Source organism: Psammomys obesus, unplaced genomic scaffold, assembly GCF_907164565.1.
Source record: "Psammomys obesus unplaced genomic scaffold, mPsaObe1.curated_primary_1811, whole genome shotgun sequence".
NCBI classification, from domain to species: Eukaryota; Metazoa; Chordata; class Mammalia; order Rodentia; family Muridae; genus Psammomys; species Psammomys obesus.
The window spans coordinates 3,652,348-3,666,034 of NW_026596256.1; the positions used below are offsets into that span (position 1 = coordinate 3,652,348).

At 44.0% G+C, this 13,687-nt stretch overlaps 1 protein-coding gene across 1 annotated transcript; it reads right to left on the reverse strand.

Annotated features, from left to right (window-relative positions):
• Positions 1 to 388: 388 nt before the first annotated feature.
• Positions 389 to 13,653, reverse strand: Nhlrc3 (NHL repeat containing 3). Its single transcript, XM_055596837.1, has 7 exons — positions 13,422 to 13,653; positions 12,828 to 12,980; positions 12,191 to 12,338; positions 9,133 to 9,333; positions 7,683 to 7,774; positions 5,101 to 5,213; positions 389 to 4,192 (listed from the first exon to the last, which is right to left on the reverse strand). Exons 1-7 carry the CDS (start codon positions 13,503 to 13,505, stop codon positions 3,940 to 3,942), a joined length of 1,044 nt encoding a protein of 347 aa, XP_055452812.1. The 5' UTR covers positions 13,506 to 13,653; the 3' UTR covers positions 389 to 3,939.
• Between the last annotated feature and the right edge of the window lie 34 nt (positions 13,654 to 13,687).

Here is a 13,687-nt window from a genome sequence, read left to right on the forward strand (position 1 = left end):
TTCAGTGCCTGAGATCTGGCTACCACCCTGCCATGGGCATTGTTATGAATGTTGAACCATCTCCTGTACCTACCTGACGTAAGGAATGTTCAACAATTATCCTGATTGGCTAAATAAAGTCGCCTACACCTGGATAGAGCAGAAGTGAGGGTTTGGGCTACGGTTCTCAATTTTAAAACATCAAGAGCACCAGGAAACCTGGCTATCCGCCAGCCATTTCAAGACAAGCCTATCACCCGTAGCCCTCTACTTCCCTCTTCTGGGTGCAGGTGCCAACTGCACCCTCCTCCTCCTGAAGTCCTGCTGAGTGGCTGCTTTCATGGACACTAGCCCCCAAACCTCCACTGGTTTGAAACAAATTTTTTGTAAAATGAATAAAGCTAATAAATTATGACTTCAAAATTTTTATTTGATTATTGCTGAAAGTACGTAACTGAAAATAAAACAATCCAGCCATGTAAGTTCAAGGCTTTTTTGTTTGTTTGATTAGATTTAGTCTAAAATTAAAATTGTAAAGAGTTCTCAGTTTGATTAGCTGTATAATAACCCCCCCCCCCAAATCCTTAAAAACCAGAAGAAGCCAAAAAAAAGTTTATTCTTTGTCACCCTAACCATCCAGTAATGGCACACGCAGCAGTCTGTGACGGTAACACAAGCCTTGTTCATTATTAGAAAACCAGGTTTTCTCTGATTGACAAACACCCCATTTAAACATTCATTCTTTCTAAGAGGGAGGAAAGACAATCAGAGCCCTTGGTTTTCTAACATAGAAAACTCCTCTATATCAAGAATAAATGCAGGCAGCAGAGGTATCGAGAGGTTTCTGATATCTCTTGACCTCAGACTCCTGGAGCCGAGAAGGCTCAGAAGAACACTGTCTGCTCTTGCAAAAGATTGAGTTCAGTTTCCCAACTGCCTATAGTGCCAGCTCTAGGGGATCAAATGCCTCCACAGACATCTGCACTCATGTGCATATACCCACAGAGAGAGATATATATACACTAACATAACTGAAAAGGAGAATTTATCCTTAAAAATAAAGCTGAGATGGCTCCATGGACTAGAGTGCTTGCTGTGTAAGCCTGAGGACCTGGATTCGAATTCATACCCACATAAAAGCAGGGCACGAGCACACATCCCTGGAAGCCCAGGTCACCCTAGCTGAAACAGTTCAGCAACTTACGCTTTATTAGAGCCAAGACAAATAATTTTCTTAGCACCTATGTGTCTCTAGTCCTGGGTTTGTGTGGCAAACTTTAGTCTACAGCTGGACTGGGCTGCAACTTGAGATCTTGCTGCAGTCTCCAGAGTGCTAACTTACACGAGTGCACCACCATGCCCAGAATCACCAACCTGAGATTTTATGGTCACTGAAATTCTTCTATTATTAAAAATAAAATCTTATGCCAGGCATGGTGATGCATGCTTTTAGTCCCAGCATCTAAGGCAGAGGCAGTCTAAACAAAACAAAACAGAACCTTAAAACAAGTAGCCAGGTTATATGGATTCTTCTTTGCAAAATTTTAATGGTTCAATAAATAAAATATAATTCTTATTTACCTAATTTATCCAAAGGAAGGGAGTAAAATATTTTGACTGCAAGTATACTGATCAAACAATCATGTCTTTTAAGATAAACAGGAACAATACTCTCAGCAAGTTTTTAAGAATCTGTGAAGAAATCAAGCTGGTACTGGCCCGGAAACTTCATCACTACTGGCTAGCTTTCTTAGTTCTAGAAGGCTCTGTTTATGCCACTGAAGGAGGAAATGTTCAACAATGGTAACCGGCTGTGAAGCCTGAGAGCTACACTAAGGACTGGCTTGTGAAGATGTGGCCACCCAAGAGTTACACAAATGTTTTGAGAATAACCAACCACTTTCTGATTGGGTTTAAAGCCCGCTCTAAAAAAAATGAAAGCCTTCCTGGTACTAACTGACTGAAAAACTGTCTGGCTAGGTCGAAGCTCCAGGGGACACTCTAATACCATTATTCTACTAAAGGGATGGACTAAGAAACTGGCCCCACCAGGAAGTTCTTATCTTCACACCCACAGATTACCACATCTCTCACTTCTGATCAGAGAAGCTTCATTCTGAATAGATGGATATTAATACAGGAATCCACAACTGGTTTAACCACAGAGAATAAGACTGTCAACTGATGGGCTCTGAATGGGACATCATGAAAGGGATTATTATTACAGAAGAGAACAGAGGTGGCTGATGTCTGCAGCAAAATGCCATCTGCTGGACATGAAAGCACGCAGAACTCATGCAACTGTGACTATGTGCACAAGACCACAGCAATTAAAATCCTGGCTCAGAGTGGGATTGGAGAGAGATGGCTGTGGTGGGGGAGAGAACCTCTTTTCTTATATCAACAAATGGAAAAACCCTATACAGACTCATTTTGTAGAGGCCTTGAACACAGCCAGGCAAATCTGGAATGTGTCCTAATGACAAAGGCAGTTAGCAGGTCTGGCCCCAGAACATGCTATAATGCACGCCTGGCTTTAGACATCTATGTCTGCTGCACCTTAGTGAGGGAGGGAAGAATGATGTTTCCCTGTCACTAAAGAGAAGACTAAGTTGACTTTTCTGAATCACAATCCGGTGAGTGGCAGGGACACACTGAGCAGCCTTGGAAACCAGTGCTCTTCACCTGGAGGCTCACCTTCCTGCCACACCGCATGTGCCCAACCACCAAGACAGGCCCAAGGCCCTCAGCTGTCCTGAGTGGGGAGTAAAGTAAGCTTAGGCTTCCCTGGTGTTTCACAAGTCACAGTAAAATCCTGGGACAGGGAGGGATGCTGAAAGGAGCCAAAGGGATGGGTGATCAAAAGACCCCGACAGGAAAAGGTTCCATTAAACCTAGAATAAACCAGAACAAGCTGAAGAACACGGAAGCCACAAATGAAGGCCAATATTCAGATAGGGCAAGAGTGGGCTGGAAAGGCAGGACATGGTCATCGTAATACCTCAGAGCATTTGGCACACTTCCATGTGAATGATTCTACTTCTCCTGAAATATCTTTGAGGTAGATAAATACTAGTATAATGAAGTGAGTTGATACTAAAATATGGAATGGTGATACTGAGGAAGAGACTTATTGCCAGAACTAATTTGCAAATCTTCATTTAAGTAAAGTGCTTAGATGCTGGCTGTTGAACCCTTACTTGTAAGGGTAGACATTAAGCATTCTGTAGCAAAAAAAAAGACCAAAACCTTTGCTGTCTTTTCCCTCAGAATCCGTGGGAAGTCTGCCTTCGCCCTCTTCCACACTTCTCTCTTGGCCAATCTGAGCCCACACTGCCACTGCCTGCAGTCTCCATGAATCCACCTGCATGGCTCCTCCTGTCCGTCAGGGACCTACTGTTCCTGCTGGCACCATGCCCATCTGTCTCTCTGCTGGACTACAAGGCAGACAACACTTCCCTTCAGAATCCTCTGGAACTGGTATGGCACACTGCACGTGCAGACCATCAGCCACAATCTTCCACATGGTCCATTTTACATAGTAAACTAGTAGTTTCCAGTCTTTCCTATGAAATCAGCGTTATCCTAGGAGCCCAGACAGAGTTAACTGACCCAGGCAAATAACTTGGTTCCAACTAGAGTTTCCCCCTCACAACCCCATTTTAGAATTTCATTTCTTTCTTCAAAAGCTGGTTACATAAAGATGCACCTCAGGGCTAAGAGAGCTGCCTAGCATGCAGGAGGCCATTAGTTCAACTCCCAGGACCACCCAAAAGAAAAACAATTCTTATACACTTCATTGTAAAACTAAGTCCCAAGAACCACAAGAAAGCATGATTCTTCATAACATAACACAGTTTTCTGGGAAAGAGATAAAAATGACTCTTTGCATGAATGATTTTAAATGCAATGACTCTGAGGCTCTGAAATGCTGCGCGAAGCTCCTTCAGGCAGGGAGCACTATGCTCCAAAGGCAGGGGTGCGGCTGTGCCATGGGACAAATTTTTGTACTTGTTTTGCCCCGATTTCTGCTACATAGACTGCTCCCGTCTTTCTGTCGACTTCTAAAAGATGTGGTAGAACCTGATCTGCCAGCTGGATGGTGCTGATCACAGAGCAGTCTCCAATGCTTCCGGGCGGTGGGGCCACCAAAACTGACAGCCTACTGAGGTTCAGCTGGGCCACAATCAAGTACTTCCCATCCGGGGTGAACCTACAAAGAAAGAGACTTCAATAACAATCATCACTCTTCCAATGCCTGTGTCCCCTGCAGCAGGGAGCCATGGAGTTGGCCTGGCCAAGCTGCCTTGGGACACGCATCATAGTTTTTTTCAGATTATAGAGTTCATGGCTCCTGGAACACTGTGTGCCTTCCGGTTCTGGAGAGATTGACACACACCCTCAGGCTGTGAAGTGTTCAGGCCATTTTGTGTTTCTCTGTATGTTCCCTTGGAAGTCAGGAAGCATGGAAGCTCAAGAGGACAGTTGGTCTCAGACATTAATCCTGTGTACCCTATAAAGTTTGCAAACATTGCATCCTGGCAACTACAACTACATTGACCCTGGCAATTGCCATTATATTCTTTCTTATAAAGGTATAAAAGGTCTGACTGCTCTCAATAAAACTGCCTCAGCTTAAGTTGTGCTGTGGACCCTCCAACAGGCCTGGTCCATTCCTTGAAGCCACCTCAGGTGTCCTGGCCCAGTGAGCAGGCATGTCAGTAAGTGCGGTTATTTACAGTCTGCAATGCTCAACAGCAGTGGCCATCACAGCCTGAAGGAGCCTTTTGTGAACTTAAACTGTATAGAATTCTGTGACAGTAAACGAAGCTAAAGATGTGCCTACATTAAAACAAAACACAACACAAGGACCGGGGAGAACTAGAAGCTGGGTGGAGGGAGAGGGTTCAGCAGTGTGGACTCACGCTCTGACCTCCTTCTAGGATTAGAAATCTCCCAAAGGATTTGAAAATCTCAGCTATCTAACTTCTCTGGATACTTGTTTTCTTCAAATTTTCCCTGCTTGAAGCTAACAATAAATACTTTAAACTTTAGCAGCTCTTCAGAGGTGGGTCAGACACGCAGGAGGAATAATCATTTCCAATCAATAGCACTGCTTACCTCACGGCAGAAGGTCCCTCCTCCGTGAAACAGTTGTTCCAGGCTCCTAACCACTCTCCAGTGTCCTTATCAAATACTTGGAGTCTTTTATTTCCTCGGTCAGCAACCCACACCTGAGAAACCAAAATCCTATCAACACGAGAAGAAACATTACTATTTTATCAGCTCCACATACATTGTCTCAGTTAGTCCTTAGAGGACCCAACAAAGATGGCATCACTAAACTCCATTTTCAGGACCGGTAAACACCTTGTCTGAAATGTACTAACACGTGCAAACGCTCCCGTGTAATGTGCATCTGCCTCGTCCCAAAGAAACCATGTTAAACATGCGAGTAAAAACAACCTGAGTCCTCCACCACTGTAAAGACCAAAGACCCCAACAGCAGCGGATTTACCCATCCCTTTAACACCCGTCACCATCAACACAAGACAAAGAAAAGCAGCCTTGCTCCTCAGAGGCTCTCTAACCCTGTATCTGTCATTGCTGGGTCCAAAGTACAGAGCCACTGAAGAAGAGGAAGCTTGGGCATGTTAGTGACACACACAGCATAACAAGTGGGCTTTTTTTTTTAATTTTTTTTTTTTTTTTTTTTATGGACTGTAATGAGTCACTAAGACACTCCTGTAATAAAGCAGGGAGCTCAGACTTGTTCTCAATAGCTTTCATGGTGATCCGTGAAGTATACAACTAAAGGTTTACCTTCAGCATAGACCACACCCCTCGCAGCTCATTTTTCTTGGGTCTGTAGGACTTGGTGTGACCCTGAGTTTATCTTTGTTGGTGTATGTGAATTTTGGTAGCCACTGTCTGCTTTTTTAAGCAGACACAGACACACGGCAGAGAGAGGCTGGTGCCCAAACACGTGGACGTCTCAGGCTTCCTCCTGAGCAGGGATAGGTTTGCTCGGGGATTCGGTAGAACCACCTCAGACAATTGACCAAGGAAGAAACTCACGCCTCAGGATTAAATGGTATTCCAGATGGTTTTCTTCCTTCCTCAGCACCCAACACTGTAACCAGGAAAAGCCTTTCTGAGAAACAGTAAGTCCTTAACTGTGCAGTCAGTTCACCCCTCAGAATGGCTCATGTGGTGATGAGAAACAGTAAGTCCTTAACTGTGCAGTCAGTTCACCCCTCAGAATGGCTCAGGTGGTGATGCAATGAGTGATGTGATGTGCAGAGCTAGGAGTGTAGCTCAGCAGGATGTGCTCCTGGCCTGTGTAAGGACATTCCTGCCCCACAGCACAGCAGTGGGCGAACGGAATCCAAGAGTATATAGAGAATGAGCTGTCACTTTCACCACTCAGCAATCTCAAGCTGCTCCTCCAAATGATCGTGCTGGCCCCTAAATTTGATAAATTTGATTGTATATCGATCTCTCACATTCTGCAAAATGTGATTTTGTTTTTTTTAAGCAAAAAATAAGACTAGCATCAAGAAAGGCAAACTGACCCAGCACTGCATGTCAAAGGGCAGGACGACCCAGACACTGCACGTCAAAATGTTTACTTATTTAACACAGGTATGACCCTAGTCACACAGATGAAGCAAACTCCATTCAGCAGGCGCCCACAAGAGCCTGCAATCCGGAGAGGAGCATCTATAACTAACTGTAAGGGGAAGTACAGTTAGTTATTACAGAAACAGGTAGAGAATCTAACACTGCGGATGGCAACTTGGCTGCTGGAAGGTGACCCCAAGATCCCAAGGAATACTGTCTTTGCTTACTAGGTGAGTGACAGCCTTGGAAGAGGCAGTGGATGGGGCTGTGGAGGGGAAGTAGGTAAGTTCCCGGGGGGGGGGGCTTTCTGTTCCCACAAAGGAAGCAGAAAGAGCAGGAGTTGCTAAGGGGCTCTTCAGGACCAGCCCCTGGCACTCATTTGTCCATTCCAATCAGTGCAGATTTTCTCCCCCTTGTCAACTAGAAATATTTCAATTACTCACAATAAGGTTTTCCCAGTCGAAGGCCAAGTTTCTTTTCAGATTTGAGATTCAGTCTTCTGTCATTTAAAAGCTATAGAATTATCTGTTTTGTTCATTTCTAAATATCTGGAGAACTTTCTCAGAATAGGGCCCAAGCATTTTAGGATTATGGATGTACAGCCAGCTCTAGAGAAACTGTGTAGACACGTCTACTGTGCTTAGCTGTAACTGCCAACTGGATACAACCTAGGGTGACCTAGGGAGAGAATTCAAGGAGCAGTCTTGGCCTGTGGGAGCATCTGACTGGGGACTGTCTTGGTTGCTTTAACTGACATAGGAACTCTGTTTACTGTGGGTGGCACCATTCCCTAAGTGTGTATGTGGGGCGCTGAGCTGTATAATAATATGTAATGTGAGCAAGCCAGCACGCGTGCATTCACTCCCCTCTGCCGCTGACTGGACAGCAACTGAGATGGTCGACGTTCCTGCCTTGGCTTCTTTCTCCCTAACTGGCTTTTCATCTTTTTTTTTTTTTTTTAATCACAGCAAAAGAAATAAAACAGGAACACTTGCTAATACCCAACCCAGATACATACACCAAGACATGCCCACAAGCCGACATGCACAGGGCTCCAAACACAAGGATACTGTCTTTACCCGACCGACTGTGTCAAGTGTAACACTGTGAGGTATGTTGAATTTGGCAGGTTCTGTTCCATTCTCTCCACGAAGCCAGAGGATCATGAAATCTATAAATGGTAAATATATATGAATAGTTACAGAATGCCTTGTGCATTTACATGCTGATTTTATATTGCAACTGCAAATATATATATATATATATATATATATATATATATATATATATATATATATATATATATATATATATATATATATATATATATTGCCCACTGAGGACTTGAATATTCTTTCCTTTGTTTATGTCTGTCTAATTCCTGTCTAATTCCTTCAATCGACTGTGTCACTAGCTCAACCTGAGCTGCTCTCACTACTTCAAAAGCACTGCTCAGAGTTCCCGAATCGTTTCTTTCAAACTAGTCCCTTCGTAACCAAAAAAGCTCACGAAGAGGGCAAAGTTGCAGCTGTCACAGCTGAGGAGAGAAAAGAAAGAACTCTCCCTCTGAGCCCTCAGTGGGAATGTCACCCACCCTATGTATTTCAGACTTCTGAATTCCCAAATCATGACAATAAATTTCTATTGTCTGCATCCCCCCCTCCTTTTTTTTAAACCAACAGGGAACACTGTATTCAGTCTAACCCTAACTTTGCTGCTTCTGGCTTTTACAGAATGTCTGGACTCCTGCCTCGCCTCCTGTGTTAGAGGCGAAGTACACTCCCAAGGACAGCTCACCAGAAATAGCTCCCAATATTGTTTAAGAATGTACTTGGAGTATCTGTCTTACTGAAAAAGCCCTCAGACTACTAGCAGGGCACAGCTATGAGATCCTCAGGGAAGCTTTAATGGCATCCCACATTTCCTCTCGGCTGCTGAGGAAGCCATACTCTGTTCCATTCCGGCTCAGGACCACCACAGACCTGGACACCACCTCCAGCAGTGCCCTGCTTGGCCCTGTTGTCAGCTCCCCTACAGCCCAGCCAAGGGCTGCTTCTTCAGGAAGCCCTGCTCTACCTCTCCAGCTCAAGCTTCTCATTACTACCTGATCTTGGAAATCTCTGTCACAGGGCAATTTAATTGTCCTGTCCAGAACAGACTTGTCACTGTGGTGGTGGCCACTGAGGGCCTAGAGCAGGCACTAGCTAAAACCTTGCTGGTGGCCTGCAGGAAGCCTGGCGGGGATCCAGCTTCCTGACTTCCCCATCATAAACAGGACAGAGAATCCTGAGAAGTTCTTGAAATTTTCACACTGTCTCCAGTCGCTGTGAGGGTCTCCTGGCCTTGGTGGGCACACAGGGCTCTGAGTGGAAGCATTTGCTGTTGGCAATCCCACCATTCTGATTTCTTTGAATTCAGCCTTCACACTCAGCTTCAAGTGCAATGTGGTTGCTTTATACCAAGTAGCAAACAAAACACATTCAGTTTAAAAAATAATGTCCCTATGATCAGACATGTTAAGGTATTTACCTTGGGACAGTTTGACCAATCTGTTATTCAATCCCCCATCTCCATCCACAATGTAAATCTCTCCTGTGTCATCCACGTGTAATTCTGCAGGGTTGTCAAACTGCAGCGGGTTCAAGCCAGTGCCCTTCTTGCCTGGGGTACCCAAGACTTGAACAAGATCACCCAGGGAATTATATTTTTTAACGGTGTGACCATAAGATCCTGTAGAGAAAGGCAAGCATCTGTCATGAGCACTCACAGCTTCTATACGCCAAAGGCAAATATTTCCCTAGGCTGGAACAGCAATGGGAGATGACACACTCCCATATGTAAATACGACAGGTGACAGCAAGCAGCATTTCATGTGGGATGAGCAAACCTGGGGATGAATTAAAATCTAATCACTCCAAATTAAGACTTCAAACACAAAGAAACTCAAGAAAAATGCCAGCTCCTTACTCAGAAAGCTTAGGATAACTTGTATAATTTTGTTTTGTTTTGTTTTTTTGAGACAGGGTTTCTCTGTGTAGTCCTGGCTGTCCTGGACTCACTTTGTAGACCAGGCTGGCCAAACTCAAAACTGCCTCTGCCTCCCTGAGTGCAGGATTAAAGGCATGCACCACCATGCCTATCTGTACTTTTATTTTTTTTAATGCACTACTTGTATAAAGAAACCAAGAAGGAACTAAAAAGCAAGCTACTAACATTTAAAGCTGTTATTTCAATCATTCATGCACAGATTTTAAATTTTAGTAATTTAAAATTCTCTGTAAATAACACAAAAATTTTTAATTACATTTTCTCCCAATAAAAACAAATTCAAAATTGAACTAATTTCTTAAGAGGAAAATAATCTTGGAGCTAAAAGGAACTTACAAGTTAAAAAATAAAGTAAATAAAAGCAAATAAGGGAAATCGGAAACAGTAGAGCCACCGGGGGCGAAGCTGACAGGTATCCAAAATCAGATTTGACACAGCAAGGTTTACCACAAGTCAAGTGAGTCAGCTTGCATTACAGTTCTACATGGAGAGCCACTGGTGATGTCACACTGGGTCTGAATGCTTGAGCTAAAGGTACGAGCCACAGAGAACACAATGGCACTAGAGAACGCACACCTCTACATTTCTGAAGACTTAGAAAAGGAGAGAGAGTACTTATAATTTTTTAAGTGGTTGACTTGCAGCCAGATCTTCACTTGAGGAAATCAGTTCATTTGAAAAATGGGAAGAGCAGAAAAATAGTGGATGGAAAACAAGACTCAATGAAAAGAATGAGATCATCTGTGCTACATTTATTTCTGGGAACCAATGAAGTTTTTCTTGTTCTTCTTTTTAAAGGAAGACGTGAATAGAATAAATTAAAATGAAAGGCCTTCACAGTAAATTCTGGGGACAGAGAAGAGGAAAGAGAAAAAATAGTCAGTCTCATTACAGTATTGCATAAACTCAGAAATACTTTCAGGAGTTTTTTACAGAGTTACTTTATGTCCACGAGTGTGGCCCACAGGTATGTATGTGTGCAGTGCAGGTCAGAAGAGGACATCAGCTCCTCTGGACCTAGGGTTACAGATGGCTGTGAGCTGCCAGGAAGTGCTGGGAACTGCACCCAGGTCCTATGCACAAGTATTCTAAACTACTGAGCATCTCCCCAGCCCCTAGATTTACGTTTAAGACCAATTTTACTAGAATTTAAAAGAAAAATCCAGAGCACCCAAGCTGTAAATCTTGACAGCTGCCTGGGAATGGAAGCTAGAGAGGAGGAATTGAAGAAGCCATGCAGCTTGTAAGCAGCCTCATGGCAGAATGGGACACAAGCGGTCAGAGAAGCAGGCCCAGGAGGCTCTGGCAAATATCTGAAAGGAGGAAAAAGAGACACTAGGAAGAAAGATGAAAAGTAAGGCGTCTTTACTCAGAAAAGTGGGCAGCCTTAACACTCTTCAAATGCCATTGTCGAAATGTTTCACCAGCATTTCCCTTCCAAAATAAAGATTAAAGTAAATGGATCACCTGCTCATTCCCTGACGTCCAGAAATCCTTTGCAGTGTGACAACAAAAAACCCCAGACCTTACTATTCTAAAGAGTGGAATGTGAATTATTAAGCACTGGGGAAACAGGCTATCATTTGAGCCAGGAACATAACCAGACCAAGGACTCTAGCGACACCCTCCCTGCTGATCCCCCTAGACTGTCAAGGCAGCAGGGACGACCTCTGGTGTCATGTAGAACACACCAGCAGCATAGGTAAGCTGCTGTCTCTGGATGCTGTCCCCTGCAGCTGTCAAGCTTTTGAGCCCACCTTGTTTTCCAACACTGTCTACTAAAAATATCTGCTGGAGGAAGGTTTCAGTCACGCTTAAGTCAGTGGAATCTCAAAACCGTTTCTGCTATTTTCACTCCAGGCAGCACACTGTGGCTTCTTATCACTTTGTTCAGCCTTTCAAGAGACACATGGCATCAACAGGATTGTACTGTATGAACAGGTATAGACTGATTTCCCTAGAGACTGACTTTTGATTTGATTTCACTGAGGAGGTACAGATTTAGTTTGATAGGAAGAACAACAAAGAAAGGCTGGAGGGACATTGCAGTCTACCAGAAAATGGTTGTCACCCAAGAAAAAGGATCTGGGTTCCATACCCAGAGCCCATGCCAGGAAACGAAACAAAAGTGCTGGCTATGCTTGTGTGCACTGTAATCCCAGCCCTGGAAAAGTAAAGAAAGGAAGATCCCTGGGGTTCACCAACCAGTTAGCCCAGCCTGCCTGTGAGTTCCAGGCCAGTGAGACACCTTGTTTCAAAAGGCAAGATTGACAGCCCTAAAGGAGGACACTCTGGCCTACATCCCTTGACACATAAACACAAAGTTGTCTTGATCAGGTTAAAAGATTATAGCGTCATTGGATTTCTTGATTCTACAGGAGTGTGACATAAATTTGTAGAAGCACATGATTTTGTGAAATTAGTTAAAGGAATTGTGATTAGATTCAGCAACGCTAGCCTTAAAATGCACAAGCAAGAACAGAGGCAAAGGTGTGACTTCTCTCTAGCAAGGTAATTCAATAGGTAGTACTACACATACCACTTCCTACGTCCGTGATCCAGACTGACTGTTCATAAGGTGTGCTGGAGACAAACATACCGTGGGGCGTGTCAACTGTGTGATTCCAGGCTCGTAGGAAATATCCATCCTCTGTGAACACTAACACCTTGGGGATGTTTTCCCCTCTCTGAAGGCATACAAGAATAACTGCTTAGAATCACCCATCAGGAATGCTAATCCTTACTTCTGCTTCAGAAATCAATACTAAAGGGTAATCGAGAAACTTAGTAAAGTGTAAAAAGCTAACTTCAAATTTTCATAATAATAACATCTACTGCATACAAATCTAAAATGTGCACTTGAACCCAACTCAAAATTAAGTTGCATTAATTAGCATAAGATAAATGCAATGGGCTATCTAGGGTGGTAAAAGGTAAAACAGTCATTCCTTTCCTTTCTTTTCAGTTGTTTCTTTTTATCATGCTCACGTTGACTGTTCTTTTTTCTTTCTGTCTGTCTGTCTTTCTTTCTTTGTTGTGATCAAATTGACAACCTGATTTCCATTCCTGGAACCATAGATGAGAAAACCAAATCCCAAAAGTTGACCTCAGATGCCCACATTCACACTGATCTCTTTCAAACTCACAGGTGCACATATACTACTCATTCTACTTACTTGAGCTACGTAAACTAACCCGTTCAGGGAGTCGACTGCAACACAAAATGTAGCACCAGAGAAGTATTCTGAATTCTTGGGCCAACCCAAATCCAGCCGGAAAAGAGGGCCTTTCTCTCTCCAAGAAATGTCAAAAGAAAATGTCCTTGAAACCTCAAATAAAATCAAAAGACTCAGATTCAGTTTGCCTCCTAGGTAAAAAAAAAAAAAAAAAAAAAAAGCGCATATGTGTGTCTGTGTGTTTATTTATCTTTAAATCATGCCTGGGAGCCAGAAGCTAGCCAGAACGAAACAGGCTTTTTGTGTGTGTAAAGGTCAAAACAACCAGAGTTCATGTCTGCAAATGACCAAGAACTGGGGAAGACTATCCAGTGAGCCTTCATGTTGGTGCTGGGAATCGAACCCGAGTCCTCTGCAAGAGCTACCGGAGCTCCCAACCTCCCCAGTCCCACATGCATAGTTTTTAATATTAAAAGAGAAGACGAGTCGTCAGCTCCTGAGCCCCAGGAGCAGCTTTGGGTCCTCGGGGGCTGCACCCCTCGGTGCCACCTCCACCCACAGCCTTCCCCCCCCACCCCCACCCCCGCTATTCACCAGAGAGCCACAGAAGCGGGAATGCAAAACCAGACAGGAAAGAAAGAAGACGGCGCCTCCCACGCAGACCCAGACTTTCCGCATCTTGAGGGCCTGGGAGGAGAAGGTCTGCCAGGACTGAAGCAGCGTCTCGGGCAGTGGAAGCTTAACGCACCCGAGAACTAGACCAGAGGAACTTAGGACCAATTCCGGGTTTCCTCCTTCTTTTCCCCCGTCCCGCCCCTAAGTCAGGTGCCCAACGTGTGGCTCAGTCCCCATGCGAAGGC